At 36.2% G+C, this 16,339-nt stretch overlaps 2 protein-coding genes across 5 annotated transcripts in view; one reads left to right on the forward strand and one right to left on the reverse strand.

Moving 5' to 3' along the window:
• The window catches only part of LOC110373496 (ETS-like protein pointed), a 122,960-nt gene that overhangs the window by 5,817 nt on the left and 100,804 nt on the right, over positions 1–16,339 (forward strand). For 3 of the 4 annotated variants that reach the window (XM_021330779.3, XM_021330778.3, XM_021330775.3), the window contains exon 2: positions 9,311–9,446. In XM_021330779.3, coding sequence (XP_021186454.1) covers positions 9,321–9,446 — 126 coding nt within the window. In that variant the 5' untranslated portion in view covers positions 9,311–9,320. Of the gene's footprint in view, positions 1–7,552; positions 7,771–9,310; positions 9,447–16,339 lie in introns of those variants that run through there. The other variant, XM_021330777.3, reaches the window with a different exon arrangement.
• Positions 5,943–6,817, reverse strand: LOC110373497 (ATP synthase subunit d, mitochondrial). Its single transcript, XM_021330782.3, has 3 exons — positions 6,629–6,817; positions 6,334–6,552; positions 5,943–6,206 (listed from the first exon to the last, which is right to left on the reverse strand). Exons 1-3 carry the CDS (start codon positions 6,745–6,747, stop codon positions 6,026–6,028), a joined length of 519 nt encoding a protein of 172 aa, XP_021186457.3. The 5' UTR covers positions 6,748–6,817; the 3' UTR covers positions 5,943–6,025.

Below are 16,339 nucleotides of genomic sequence, written 5' to 3' on the forward strand. Positions count from 1 at the left end.
TCTATAGGCACTTACGCCTACATACGTAACACAAGACGTGTTTGCTATTGAAAAGCTATAAACGACACCTGATTAATATGGTGGTGCAATAAATATTTGATAATGGTCTCACAATGCCAAACTCAATCGGCATCTTGACTGCTGTATTTAGGAGCATTTATGACTTATAATATCTATGCTTAACATCTATTACATCGATAAGGAAAATTGATTTTGAACCAATATACATTGTCCTTTTAGCACCAGAGGTAACGTGGAAGATGTCTGAATGCTGTGATGGCTAACGCCTGTATAGAAATAAATGTGAATAAGTTACCTACTTTCTTATAGGTCTAAACGAATTGCATATACCTAAGTAAAATGCGTTGTTAGATAATTAGAACAAAATGTTTATAAATTGCAATCAACACAATGCCACAACAAAGACTCACACGTCAGCATTAAAACATTAGAATCAAACTTCATTACGATTATGCGATTCCGTTTTAAAACAGAAACAGAATCCGACATAAAAAAAAATCTAAAATCCAAATATCTGGCAGAAATCTAAACTCGCGAGAATAAATCTTGAAAACATTTTTTGTGGTTGAGAAAACGATAATAACAGATGTTCAGCAGTGTTCGACACACTAGTTTACTATGCGCATACACATACACACACACATGCACATAACTCGTCTATAAACGAAATACACACGCTTATGTCACAAATATTAGATCTTGTCATTCCTAGTACGATGGCGTAAGATGATGAGTAATCGAATATCAGTATTGGAATCTACGTATATCGCTATATCAATAAATACTTAATTTTGCTGACGTATGTAATACCTATATAATTCTACAATAATAATAAAAACGCGTATCCAATTAAGCATCTATGCATCTATATTTAAAATGACGTGCAAGTATGCCAATCGCCATATAACGCTCTGTACGGCGCTGGCACAGTAACAATTCAGTCGCTGTACTAAATATAGCACAAAATAAAACAACTGTCTCTTGCCCTTCATTCACAACCCTTATCACGTCATAAATGAACCCAATGTACGTGGCCATAGTGTCCACATTCACATGCTGCGCGTGGGCAACGTAATTGGTTGACGCGGCCGTCTGCGCGGGCGCACAGAATTTTTAATTATGAATTAATTAGTAACGATCAACAACACAAACGCGCCTAATCCCGATTACTCATTTTCATGTCGTTTATGGCGACACTCGTATATGTGCCGTGATGATGTCCACTGTATTTTGACGGCTTAACCAATTAAGCCATTCAAATGATACGTCTACTCCGTCATGGCTGCAATTTGTCGCGTTGTGTTTAGAAAGTGATGCATATAGAACATGTTGTACCTATATAATTAGCTGATAAGTTGTTACAATTAATAATATGCGCGCACACGCCCATATGTTGGGGTCGTCGACTCTCCGATATAAATATTATTAAATATATCGCTGTAGATACCCAACTTCATCTATCTATGACCACACAAACACACAACTCTTGCGCAGATAATGAACAGCTTCATGAAAACATTATACAGTAGCAATCATAACCGCAGTTGTGCTATTTCTAACGATTTAGCATACCGCTATATTTCTGTAAGTATCAAAAGTTTAATTCAGACAAAAGTGTGAGTTTATAATTTCTGATGCTTACGTAAAAACGAAAAAGTGATGCCCTAATATTCACCTTTTTCTACATTACGAGACGAGTCATCAATAGTGTAGGTAAACTACTGAAACAAAGACAGCATAAAACGTGCTTACATTAAGTAACAAAATAACATAATTACGTAATCTTAATTACTATTTGTACAAGCTTTAGAAGACGGCTCCTATCTTTGTTTTCATCACTGTCACGTTTTGGGATATTCCACATCTATAAAAATATATCAAATATATAAACTTGTCAGAGATATGGATATGAAAAATACAGAACTAGAGAAACTAGAATTCTGGTATCAATGGAGTCATAGATAGGTACAGTGTGAAAGCAATTGCTTTAACAATCAATTGATTAAGCATTGCGTAAACTTATTTCTAACTATTACAAATTCTAATTTTCTTAATTCTAATTTAAGTACTTATACTTATTTAAAAATAAATACTCAAACCTACATAATATTAACTAGTCATTAGACAAGCATTTGACTAGACTTCTCAACTTATGTAGACTATTTTAAGCTATGTAAATAAAGTCACTTAGCAACACAAATGAGTAATTAAACATGCTCAACATTAAACAAATTGATAAGACGTCCAAACAAAATTAAGTTACCTCTTTACCATCTATTTGTATCTTAACATATTAGCGTTTATTTTAAGTAAATACCGCACATTCCTAACTCCCACACGCTGTGTATAAAGCTTTCTCAAAACTAACTTGAAATAAGTTAAACAAAACAGATCAAAAGCTATTTGTCGGCATTTGTTTTAAGATTATTCCAATGGACTGGCTGAAAGGCACTCGTCCGTGAGCTTTTTAATATACTTCATATTAAGAGCTTATAAGCACAGCCAGATCTAATAAGGAGAGCTTTATATAAATACGACTTCGCTGCATTTATTTGATGTTGGTTTAGAAACATCAGTATTGCTGATTCAATATCTTTGGGTAAGTATTAAATAGGTGCATATAATCAGGACGGCCTCATAATGCAGTTTTTCGCAATTAGGTAAGAGACAGACATAAATACTCATATTTTTTTATAAAATACGTACATTAAGTCTAAAGTGGTAGTTGAAAATGTTTATTCAGCGGCATTCCTTTGTGTGAGTTCGTGTTGCATTACAAGTGGGTGTCACATCGCTACGGTGTGGGCCAAGGTCCCTGATTTGAATCTGCGTTCAACAAACATCGCCGAACACTATATTTATATCGTTATTTCGTATTTGTATCAAAGAACGGAGCCATTGAGACTACTAATTTACGAAACAAAAGACCATAGATAGCTATAGAGCGAGAATCTACATAAAAGGTGTAGTCTCAAACTAAAACTAGTTTTGCAGGCAATAGAAATAGAAATATCATGTGATAATATGACTCAAATTATTTTTTTTGTAATCAAGAATAAGCAGGGGAAAAGAAACTAAAATTATAAATTCCAGCTAATCTTGCTGATGAAACTCGCGCTTTCGGGAAAACACATCATTTTCCTCAAACGTGTTATCGATTCCCAGCATATTATTGACCGGGTCAAATGAAATTGCAAAATACCTAATATTGGTCTATAACGTCAATGTTTCTTCAGCATACGGTGTCAGATCACATGACTGAATATTTTAATCTTCAGCAACAACACGTGTGCATATGAGTAATCGTAATGCGACTAACTAAAGTTAATAATCTGCGATTAGCGTGGTGATGAATGTCTTTCCTAGAAATAACTGCAGTTGTAGACGTACGTACGTCTGCCGAAAAGTACATCAATTCCCCATCAAGCGCACCACTTACGATCGAGCAATTACCCGCCGGATATACGGAACAACAACGTGACAGTAGTTCCTGTTATGACGGAATCCTAAAAGCTTCGGGTAAAAAGGCGCGAGAGTACCATGCGCTTAGAGTTTAGAGAGCAAGCAATGCATTTTACATACTGTTTCACACATTAGTCATCGAGTTATGAATGGCTGAAGGGGTGCGGGGCGCGGCGGGCGGGAGTAGCTGCTAAATATAGCGAGCCAGTAACAGGTGGTCGTTCCTCACCCTTCCACATCCACCCACGCAGCATATGTCTAACGCTCATTGTGCACTAAACAGAATAAAGAAAGTGAAAATTCCTTAGATTTTCCGAAAAATGCGTGATCAGATCGCGTGCAGCTAATTTACATCCACTAAAATTAATAAATTCTTTTACTACGGGTCATTTTATGATGTCTTCAAAGAAAGAAAAAATATCCTTTCATATTATTTTATTGCTTTGTGACGGATGTGTCGCATTAAATCGCTGGTCTATCTGAGAAATGCCTTCAACTTGTGTGTTTTATTTTATTGCTGTTTCCAAGCAAATCACGTTCTGTGATGACGACGTGATGATGTATTACTGATGGGATCTGCTAGACCTTTTACTTGAATTAACATGCCTTTCACATAAAAAATCTTGGCGAATCTTTACATGTTAGTTCGTGACACGGCGAGGTAGAATCGAGGCGTATAATTATGTTCAAGTTAATAATGTCAAAATCGAATAGAAATCGAATCGCATCGATCGTAATAGTAGTTTTAACCGTATCGGGCATTCTGCTACTAATAAAAGACCAATCGTATTCGATTGACATTTGAATGGTGTGCGATTGGTCTGCTATTTTGATGATTTTCGTCTATAGTTCGTCGGTAGTTTGCTGTACAATCATTTTGCAATCGTAAATCATTTGCAGACAAAATGATTCATTATTGAATGACAGAAAAGGATAAAAACGTTTATTTCAAAGAAAAAATAGCGGAATACCACATACGCTTCAATCGTAATCGAGTCGGGATTGGATCTCAGTCGAATCGAGTCGAACGTCAATCGAATGGCGCTTAAGTAAAATTAGGAGAATCGGGCCCCTGATTAACATTTTTGTTAGAGCTGGGGCTCCTGACCCTCGCGTGTCTAATTTTCTGAGTGTCGCGGTCGGATATCCGTCCAGGGTGCCGATTGATCTGTGATTATCGGTGACGGTCCTCGAACGTCAAGGAAACGGAAAGGGATGTTACAGTTATAATTTTAGAACTATCCTCACGCGACTAACTTTTTAAACGATTATACGGAACTGAAGTGTTTGTTGTTTCAAGCATAAAGAGTTCGTTTCCTACTATTGAGTGTCCGCGACTTTGTGAAACAACTGAGAGGATGTTTAACAGGATTTTGTATCCTGTTCGACAGCTTGTTTCATATACAGTGATTAGATCTAGTACTTCAGGATAGTCGAGACTGAGACATCAAATTAACAAGGTGAGGTTCAAGAATCAAAGGCATTAATGGATTCGAGATCTGTATCCGGCGGCATGCGGCATCAAATTGCAATATAGTTGGGAGTCGCACTTATAATAGCGCTGGTTATAATGAAATCGTATAGAGCAAGTTTTCTCGGAAGAGGCGCGGGCGTCTGGCTGGAACAGTTAGTGCGCGTCAAATGCAACCAACTGCGCTTGCGCACCCACACATGCACGCAAAGCTCATTCAATAAACCAGCTTTTGTATGAAAATTTAACATACTACAGAAATAGACTCTAGTTACTATGCAAGAATAGGTACTTAAGCTTAAATCTTCAAAACAGAAGAAATCGAATTAAAGCCATAAATAGAGCTTTGCGCAAATACCGAAGTTCAACAAAAAGATTAATGTCCTTAATCCTAAAATAACGATCGTTCTTAGCATAGTGTTACGGATAAGTTATCCTACCGATGTTAATTAAAGTGGAAACGAGTCTGGGTGAAATCTAAACCTATCATCAATCATAATTTGCTTCGCGCAACTTGTTGGCCGGAGTATCCGCGGCGACCCTGAACACGACACTATATTTAGACGGGAGTGCAGCCCTTTAATGCGACACATCTATGTAGGGCTGTCGCAGCGAGAAAGGCGAAATCCGAAACTAATCCGAATTCCAGAACATTGTGCTATCAACAAGACTGACGATAGTTTGGCACGTCAATGAAAGTCTCCCGTCCCTAATTTGCCAGGTGCTCCGTTCAGAAGAACAATAATTGGTCTGATTATCGACTGGACAGTAACCCTAGCCAAAAACAATAAGTCACGCGATATTTGCACTTGCCCTCAGGCCAATCGGCGCCCGCATACTGTCTTGCTTCACGCACGCGAACAATGTCTAAGAAAATCTTATAAATTCGGCTCATATGTAAATTCGTTAAATATTTCTTCGAATAAACTGAATATGAATGAAGGTAGCAAAATAGAGGCAAAGAATACCAATATTGAATCTAAAAAAAATGTATTTAAAGTCAAAATAGACATCAAGATGTAGATAAGTTCACGTCTTGAATATTAAAGTAAGTACATAGAGCTGAGATTGTTATTTGCCTATTTTTTGAGTCGGGTCCACATATCCCAGTTGCTCATCGTCGCTATGTGGCCAGAAAGTAGGCTTGCCCACAGGATCTAAAGCGATTTCAGGAAATCTTTCGCGCACCATTTCCATGGTCATATCTTCGAATTTCGGTAAAGCATTTATTCTCTTTATTTCTGCTTCACTCCTGGAAAAAATACAGTACATTGGAATAGTAAGTTATTTTATTAATAAAGCGAGCGTTGTATATTGTATGTGTCGCACCTTGGAGCTTAGAGCAAAATCTTATTAGATCTACTAAAATTAATTCTTACTTTTCTATTAGCTTCTTCATTTCTTCACTGAACTTCGCGATCTGTGGCTTCAACTCTTCCCACTGTTTGTCGACTGAAGCACTCAGCTTATCCTCTGGGTAAGGGATCTTCAATGATGTATATTGAGACTGAAACTTTTCCACAAGCCCTGGTACGGGAACCAATTTTTTATACTGATCCCAGTTTATCTTAGGTGGCTCCGCAGGACTCGCTAGCATGCTGCAAAATTGAAAATGCTCTAGGTATGACAAACAAAGATTTAAATGTATAATGGACGTAAGTAAAAATTTGTTACCGGCGCAAATATCCCTCAGATTTTCCCTTGAAAGCAAAAAAGTTTGCTGATTGCTCAGGTGGCACTCTCTTTTCTAACTCCTTCCATTTTATAGCACTCGCAGATATTCTCTTTGCCATTTTATTTAAAAAAACAGATGATTTATTTCGGCGAACTATAAAACGAAGATTTGAAAATAAAAACTGTCATTGTCAATGAGGTGACAATATTTTTGGATTATGTCAGGATATTTTTTAGGTTATGGTCACTGTCCAAGAAGTTTTAATATCAGCATTACCAAAGTCGAAGCAAAAAATACAGAGACACAAAACTAAAACGTTTATTAGAAGGCTTTCTTCAATGAAATCAGGTAGAAAATGATCACATTATCGGTCACGCGACGCAAGAAATCGGACTCTCGTGCTAAATTGCGTGCCAACAGGCTCATGTTGCATAGGTCGGAGATCATTTACTTGCTTTATGTGACGCCGTGACCCTGCTGCGCTAACACTACTGTGTTGGGACAGGTTCCATTTGATAATGAGAAAAGGACATACTAGTTTTGCTGAAAACAACACTATCCATTAACGAAAGTTGGTTAGACATGCTAAAATGCCTGTCCTTTATAGTCTGGCGACAAAATGTGTTGTATTGCATATTTCAAGTATCTTTTCAGTCTCTGTTTTCGGGCGGCTGTTGTAAATGGCTTTCAGAAGCTGCAATGATTCAAAATAATCCTGTAGTTTCGTAAAAGACGCAATTAAACTCGTAGGTACAATTAGTAACGTAATGAGTGTGATTACTAAGAAGGGACCATATCTACGTGCCTTCACTTCGCTTGTAGATATTATGCGCTATTTATGTTATTACGTACTGATAAGTTTATCAGCGATAAGATAGTGTTGGAAACATTGTCATTTTGGACGGTCATACGATATTCGCGAGGCCTTAGTCGGTTCAAATTATTCAGTGTTGTCATTCGTAATACTTCGTAGTTATTCATTCTTACCGGAACCGTTCAAATTATTTATCTGATTTTCGTTTTTGGACCGTTTTCTCCAGTTCTAGATAGTTAAAGTGTTGAAAAGTGACTCTGTTCGTTGTTATAAGAGGTTGGGTGAACAGTGCTGTGCAGTTTTCTTTCAAGAACCTAGTTAATCTCGGTAGGTATACAACTGTATTGCGTATGATTTCATCAGTATTATTAGTTCAGCGTTTCATTGTGCAATAATTTTTATAATGCACCGATATGATTTGCTTACAGTTTGCGTTAGAATAAGACTAACTTTACTTCAGCAATTTTGCAACGTCACCGGTCTATTCTCTAGATCCCAAATCAAGCCATTACTTAATTCGGTATTTTTACATAATATTGTAGTTAACAATATAGTCTTACCTATCTTTTAATCGTAATAGGTAACATAACAGAAGGTAGATGGTATTCAAGAAACCTTTACACCCTATTCAAATTGATAAATTAGGTTCAAACTTCAAACAATTGACTAGATGCATCCTTTTCAATCAGTGGCTGCTAATTTAGGCGAGTCGAGCGTCAGAGCTCGGGGGCTCAGCTTCCCCTAAGTGAGCCACCCTAGCATTCAAATGAACAAATCGACACGCCGCTTCAATTACAAGACAATAATGTCGGGTGGTGTCAGATCGGTTCGTATCCGGCGGATATTAGCCGTAACGTTGCCGGCTTCAGACGAGCCGAATTCTGACGACACATTTACTGTATAAAATGTCCTGGCGATTCGAGGAACGGCCCATAGACTAAAAATACTTGAATGAAGTTTTTGGAGTGCTTTATGATTTTATTTTGTAGCTTGTCCACCGTAGTATGCTCGTAAATACGAATATTTTCTTTCTTATCAAAAATTAATTAATCTAAAGAATAGGTGCGAACTATTTAACTTTTTTCTCCTTACATGCTTATGCAGTCCTGAAAACTTAGTAATAAAAATAAAATCGTAAAATATACCTTATGCTACGATTTGGGCTTAATTTGGAGAGACATGGAACATCACGTAAGGGTAAAAAGTCCATCCCCTTACACGGAGCATCCTTACAACATTACTTACTTACACATAAAAACTACACAAGTTCTACGCAGGACTACACAAAAAACAAAAGACGGATAGAGCAAGTGGGTTCCTTAACATTACGAACAGGTTCGATACCATATTCAGGCTTCGACTAATTTGACGGCTACCTCATTTCTTTTTATTTTATGGCGTGTGAGCAAGACAGAAGACATTGACAGTCGAATATTAGCGATACATAGTAGACTGACTTGCGGTTACCGAAGCCTTATTATGGGGCCTGATCAAGCTACGTTGCATCAACTGGTAGTCATAAAAATAAATGTTGATGGCAGGGGCGACGGGAGTGAGAAGTCAAGTATATTTTATAGGCAAATAATAAACATTGTATTTTGCTGCTGGGAGCGTAGGATATTTTGAATTTGTTCTAGGCCTTTTGAGAGTTAATTTCTTCATTAGTCGTATTACTTTTATTTGATTTAAGGCGGTTGATATGAAGAGATTGTTTGATGATTCCTTTTAATATAAGAAGGTGCTACAATCGGTCTAGTCTGATTCTAAGTATCTCATAATCCCAAAAAAAATATTGTATTGCAACAAGTGCTCTTGTGTCGATGTCCTTAATGGATTCTTTAATTAATTTCCCTATTCTTCTTTACAGTCCCAGCACTATGAAGCTGGAATGGACGGAGAGCGAGTCGGACTACGGTCTGGAAGAGGCAGCCTTCTACGAAGGCCCCCCGGCCGTCGCGCCCCCGCCGACCAAACACGTCTCATTCAGCTTGAGACTTGATCTGGTGAGTTTACTAACTGTTTAGTCAAGGGAGCCTCTTTCGTTACGTCTTAGTGACCAGTACTCAATGGAAATTCAAAAATGGATCGCGTGTTTTTATTAATAACAGCTTAACAATTTAATTATCAAAATGCTAAAAACCTTCGTGGAAGGTGGAAAACGAGCTGAGTTTTCCGTAAATACGTAGTAGCTATAAACGTATATCTTCAAAATTCAATCAAAAGTCGTATATCTCAGAAAAAAAAACTTAGATTAAAAATACATAATCCCCGCATAAGGGATAGTGGCTTTACGTCAATACATCTCCGGTTTAAAACTTAGTTTATAAAAGTTGCTTGTACCTAAGTATATGAAGTCGTGTAACCACTCGCAGGCAACTTTTTTTCTCCTTACTCCCATTAAATGATCCAGTCTCTACAAGGTTGTGTTCGCGGAGTTATCGAAACCCGTTAGAATTGATCCAGTAACTACTTGAAACCTTTTTAAATCCACAAAGTATTAACGTTAAACAAAATATTCTTTGATGTAGACACGTTCTCAGAATTCAATGCCCTAACAGAATTCACATCAAACAACGAAATGCCTATAAACAATAATTGATGCGTTTCATTCATAAAAACATATGTTTCGAATTAGTTTAGGTTTCGTTACGATGGCCTTGTGTCAAAAATCAAAAGTTCAAATCGCCAATGTCACCTTCTAAAGCGGTTTGGGAATCTCCACGCTGTTAATCACCCAGGCAGATGTTACTTAGGTATTTATTGAAAAATATTTTACGAACTAACTAAAGCTTTATGTGTGTCTAATAGTCATTTTATTCATGCGTCTTCAACGTAGGAAAACATACGAATTATCCAACTGACTTTCTTCTATTACTATCTATGTACCGTAGCAGTTAAAAACGTAAAGATTGAAATGCAACAAGACTAAAAAGACGCCACAAACGCATTTGATGGACACGCTGACGGCTACCAGTGTCTGACAGACACATTTCTTTCATGCAGCCAGTCACGTTCGTCCGACGTGGCTGCCACCATAATAATAATCTTACACAGTGGCAACACCGGAACTCAAGGTGTTACTATATAAAGTAAGAGTAAATGCGCTTTAGAAAGTCTTACGGCGCTAGCTTTATCAGCGATTCCTTGATTAATAAATGAGAGGAAATCCGAATGAGCTTGAAAAAGCAGTAACGTTTATGCTAAGCGATCGGTTTCTTTAGAAAACTAGCCACGGCCAGTTTCGAGTTGGCACTGGCCCATATATCGACGTTTGTCTTACAATGTTTACAAACGCCGGTATTATTTCTGTTTCAATTTACAGGTGCCAGAAAATGTATTGATAATTATGTCGTCGTGACACGATTATTGTGGTGTTAAATTATTATGACTTGTTCAGTTTTATGGCAAAAAAGATACTGCTTTCAAACCATATTTCTGTCTACAGATAAGCTCTTCTAAAGACTTATTTTATTGACAATTAAATCATTTTCAAATCTGTGAGAACCGCAAAATTTAAAAGGATTTTTGAAGACTATAATTGCCAGAAGTTTTGCAATAAACGAGGTCAACGACTTGGCCCGATTTTAAATTATAATTTGTAGAATTGAATATGAAAGCAGTTTATAATAGAAAATGTACAGGACAAACAAGCCTAACAACTGTATTTCTTGTTTTTATTACGGTTTATAATGTTTTAACATCCGCCAAAAATAGTACGGTTTTGATAGCTTTAGCTACTTATACCACTTTACATTTACATATGTAACCAATAAACAATTTACAGGAATACTTATTTTGCCTAATCATAATAGCACACTATTTGCTAAGCATAAGTATTTTTTTCAATTACAATACCTACTCCAATCTTCTCATACAGAATAATTAAGTGAAAAAGACTGAAATTAATGAACCCAGCTAGCTACTCATAGTCTTATCCTCAATCTGTCAAAATACTTCAATAGATTTTCAACCTTATCACAATAGTGGAAGGTTAATGTTCGATTGGTCAACTTTGACAGATTCAGGTAGGTTAACCTGCAGGCGTCTGTACTATAGCTACTCTACTATTCATGTATTTTTCCTAATGGCTGTACTTTACAAACATGTTTTCATACACGTTTCCGATAGATCTGTAATCACAAGAACTTATTCTGAGCTTAACAGGTTTCAAAGAAAACAGTAGCGTTTTTGTAATTAACTGGGCGTTAAAACTGGTATACTGAGCCTTGGAACTCATTTGTAATGCGTATAATTATGAAAGTAACGTGGAAAATAATTTGTATTTATGTTTGGACTTGTTTTGTACCTGTTTGTAGTAGCAGGGTTATAAAAGGTTGGTTGTAGATTTTCTGTATTTGGTATGCCATCGTCTTTGTAAAAGCTCAATGTTAGGAAAGAAGTTTTAGTCTAATTTCGTGTTCTGATGTTGTCGGATTATTTATGCAAAATCGACTTATTCCTAGATTTTAACTTAAGTAGTTTTGGTTACTTTTACGTATCTAAATATTCAAACAAAAAAAGTAATATACATTTTGTGTACCTCTAATGTTGGCTTCGTCGTAATGTCACCTTCGTCGCAAGCCCCCTACGCTATCCTAACATCCCCGGATGTGTCGCTCCGGACCACTGGACCGTGAACAGCTGATCAACTTGCACTCTCCTTTATTTTTAATAGGATATTGTTCCTAGTTTCACTTTCCACTACAGTATATAATTATCACGTGCATACGACGTGTAGCCTCGGTTTTACAAATAAGATATATTCCGTAATTGTTTAAGACCTGTCATTATTCGTCTATTCTCAAGTAAACCAGTCTGTTTATAATAATTAACAAAAACTAGACCCTCGAATAACAGTTAGACGTATACAATAGCTAATGCATTTATTTATAAAAACGATAGTCTTTTCTGCCAGTTTTCAGTTTTTCAGTTCAAACAAAAACAACAATAAAGTAGTTTATTTCATACACACGGTCAAAATCAATCAGCGACTTGAATAAAGGAGTATCGAAAACAAACTCGAGTTCTTATTTCAAAGATCCCGCGCTTTTTAGTTTTTTATTTTTAAACTTGTCCGTGACACTGACGCTAAGCTGCACTAATGAGTTTCGACATTAGCTGAGTACGACGAAAAACTGATGGAACTTTTTACGAATGGGTTACACGGTGTATTGTATTATTTTAAATGATTACTCGAGAGGGTTCGGGTGTCAAATTGGTTGGGAATAATTATACGAAACGTTATTTAATTTGGGACGGGTTACTCGGCTTTACATCTCAAGTCAAAGTTGTTTGAAAGAACGTTTTTCATTTGATTAATTTCCAATTTCCTTATCAACATATCTTAATCCTCCATAGTTTAGAGAGTTTTAGTTCTGAGTCTCCGTTCCTTCCGACATCAGCAGTAAGATTATTCTTTCAAACAGATTTAGTCTGAATGAAAGACTATCATTAAATCATACGAGTATTAAGAAAGGCTCGTTAATAACCGGCGGGGGTGAGTTAAAGGGGCCGTCAAGTGCTATGAATTTAACACCTTCATTTATCGAGTGCGACCATAAAGAATAATCGCTGACGTGATTTACGCTATGTTCTTGTCGACACCCCACCAGAGAAATATAGACATATTTCAATTTCAATCTTCATATTGTTATGGAGAAGTGAAGAATTACCTACATTTTGTATTTTTATATAACAATCTAGACTACGGGATAAACACTAAGGAGAAGAATCTAGACTACAAGGAAGGCCAAGTATAGGATTTAGAACTATGCGTATGCTTCGAACTTTCTTAACAGTTCAACGTCTTTTGATACAAACTGAAACTATCCACAAGTTGAGTCTTCTTATGTCCCTTAGCAATGCCTCGCAAAAATATAGCTTATATTACAATTTACGTAATAATATAATTAGACATGATCGGGCCTATCCTGGCGTGTCTCATTAGGGCCTGCTACAATTTCCGGCTACTAATTAAAGGGACGATGCTAGTTACGTCCGCCTCACAGGATATGACAAATTTGTTGTGATTTTTCTAATATTATTGAGTGTATTTATGCTTATTAAGTTGCTAGTGAAATGATTGCTACAGGCTCATGTTCTTAGAAGATAAATTTCTCAAGTCAGGCGTTCTAGGAACAAACAATCTCCTTCCCTTGTTAGCAGTCATTGAAAATTCTAGAGTAGCATTTGTTTCACTGGTTTCTGAAGAATATAGAGTTGTTTTAACAACTTTTAGACGGTATTTTTACTAAACATTAATTTAAAAAAATATTATCTGTCGTGAACCATTTTCCACTTCCCACAAAAATTGCGAAATTACAAATGTTCCTTGAAAATCGTCACGAGTACGCGATATGTTGATAAAACCTGATGTGTTCATAATGTTTTGTAAATAACTGTTACGTTGTACTTGTGCACGTTTTTACCGAACTGTAATCGGTTACTTTTTGCCTAAACCGCTTCATTAGTGTATTGTGAATTTGAATACAAGACGACTTGGTTTGTCAACCCGTTTTACTTTTCTTTACAAAATTTTACAAATGGTACCTTTCTGAGGGTCTTGTTTTTCAGAGACTGAAAATATCATTATAAAAACTGTCTGCCCCGAAATCAATTCCATTAACACACTCCACAGATTAATATGCCACTTAAAAAAAACATTTACTCGATTGTCACCCTTCTCTATTTAAAAATCACACCATTTTTAAAACCGTTAACCGCCACTTACTCCAAACAGAAGTCGACGTTCCAAAATTAAACAACAAAAAAGCTCATAACTCACGCTCTCTGACAATGGAACACAATATAATCTACCAATAATTTACTTTTTAACGCCGTTTGAAGGGTAATTTATCAGGAGGGGGATCAACAGCACCAGATAAATCAGAGCACGTTTAAAAAGTAGCTTCCCTTGATGTAAGCAGACAAGATCTTGACATCGCACACGTTTCTTCAACGATAAATGAGCGACAAATTGACAATTAACCTCAACCATAAGTTATTTACATCTTGTTTTACTTTTCTTGTGTTCGAAATTTGAATTTTGCTGTGGTGGCAATTTAAAGTCATTAACAGTTTTTATACAAGAAGAGTTTTGAATTAAATCTTATTATTTTCTGCTACGTGTTATAAAAAGTTTCCTAATCATTATTGTAACCCTTGCTGTCAAGCTACGTGGTCATTTTGACCTTATCGTCCTACAACGCAATAATGGTACCCAGAAACCTCAGCCATACGGACCCCTTTGAACGCTCCAGTGATTGAGCACACACTGTCCCCTTTTCCTGCAAACCATCTTACCAACATTGTAACGAACACGAAAGCTTTTGATTAAATAAAAAATAATCAACTCCAATCTGACCACGACATCAAATGTACATAATTAATTTTAATAGCTTCTTAATTAACATTTGGATCTTTTGGAGTTTATTTTATTAGCAGTATTTATTGCTATTATTAAAATTAAAAGCTAATTGATGTCATTTTATCACATATGTAGTTTCGTTTCTCAGCTTTAATAAATGAATGCGAAAGAAAAAACGTTGTCTGCCGTGCGTCAATCGTCAGGCGGATAATAAGAGGTGTTCGAATGAATTGGGATCGTGCCCTCCAATATCGGTAATCACGTGCCAAGACAAAATAGGGGTGAGCCGACCCCACACTTTGAACCGAACCAAAATACCCCGTGAGTGTTTACGGGTTAATCAAGGGGCACGGCTCAATGGACAAGGAATTCATTATTCTGCCATGTGCATTCATTTAAGAAGTAAGATGTCACGATTTCGTCCTCCATGACACCTAATTAAGGAGTCTCACACTGAATTATAGAAATGATTATTATGACGTTAATGTCTAAGTTATTTAGAAAATTAGAATTTCCTGTCAAAAATCTATTACATACTTCCTGAACACTTTGAGAACGTTACGAGATAGTTAAAAATAGATATTGCGTTCGCATTGATAGCCACTTTATATTCAAGATTATTAGTACTAAGGCTACTAAGTACTGATTACAATTTATTCAGAAATTCACACTCAACTGTCGGGTAATTAGCACTCGTAACGGTAGACTAATTAGCTTACTGTTCACTTTGTTTGCTGATATTGAATGCACAATGGTAAGCAGTCTTCAAATTAACTTTTATAGATGTAAATTATTTTTATAACCCTTCAAAATTAGTTATTGTAGGTAAGACAAACTATAACTATAAAATATAGGTAAGGATTTAAAGTAGAAGATTGCTCCTTTCTGAATACCTACTATTAAATGGTCTTAAAATATGTACAATACATAGTTGTTATCATATTTATGAGGTACAGTAAATATGTTCCAGGGCCTCATAGAGACCCATCGTACGGAGTTGATTGGCTCGAGGGGGCACTCTGATTCGATTTTGACGTTTTTATTGAACCATATTGATATACTTTGTGATTAGGAGTCGTGTCATGGGCCACGAGATATTCAATTGAGAAGGGTCAGATAGGGACGCGCAAAAGTCCTGCTTTTGATTTGAAATTACGTGATTTTATTTGTTTGCCTAGATGGAAATATTATATAGAAACCATTTTTTATATAAAATAATTATTGAAACCGCAAAATTCTGAATGAAAAGCTTTAAACATTAGTTATGTTTCCTCAAGCCGGCGATTTTGTCTTATTTCATAGTTCTAAGTATTTTTCCTGTTTTTGGGCAGTCATCACATACATAGAGAGGTGAAAAACTATTCTCTCTATCGGTGTTAATTAGACCATCAGCAGAATACACGCCACAAAATAACTTTAACACCACCCAACAATTGCGTTAACTATTTAAAAATACATCAATTTGAAACCTTGACGCTAGTCGAAGTTTATTTCTTATCGTATAGACTTTATTCTTTTGAATAAGAATGA

The sequence above is a fragment of the Helicoverpa armigera genome, chromosome 20 (genome assembly GCF_030705265.1).
Source record: "Helicoverpa armigera isolate CAAS_96S chromosome 20, ASM3070526v1, whole genome shotgun sequence".
Lineage (NCBI taxonomy): Eukaryota > Metazoa > Arthropoda > Insecta > Lepidoptera > Noctuidae > Helicoverpa > Helicoverpa armigera.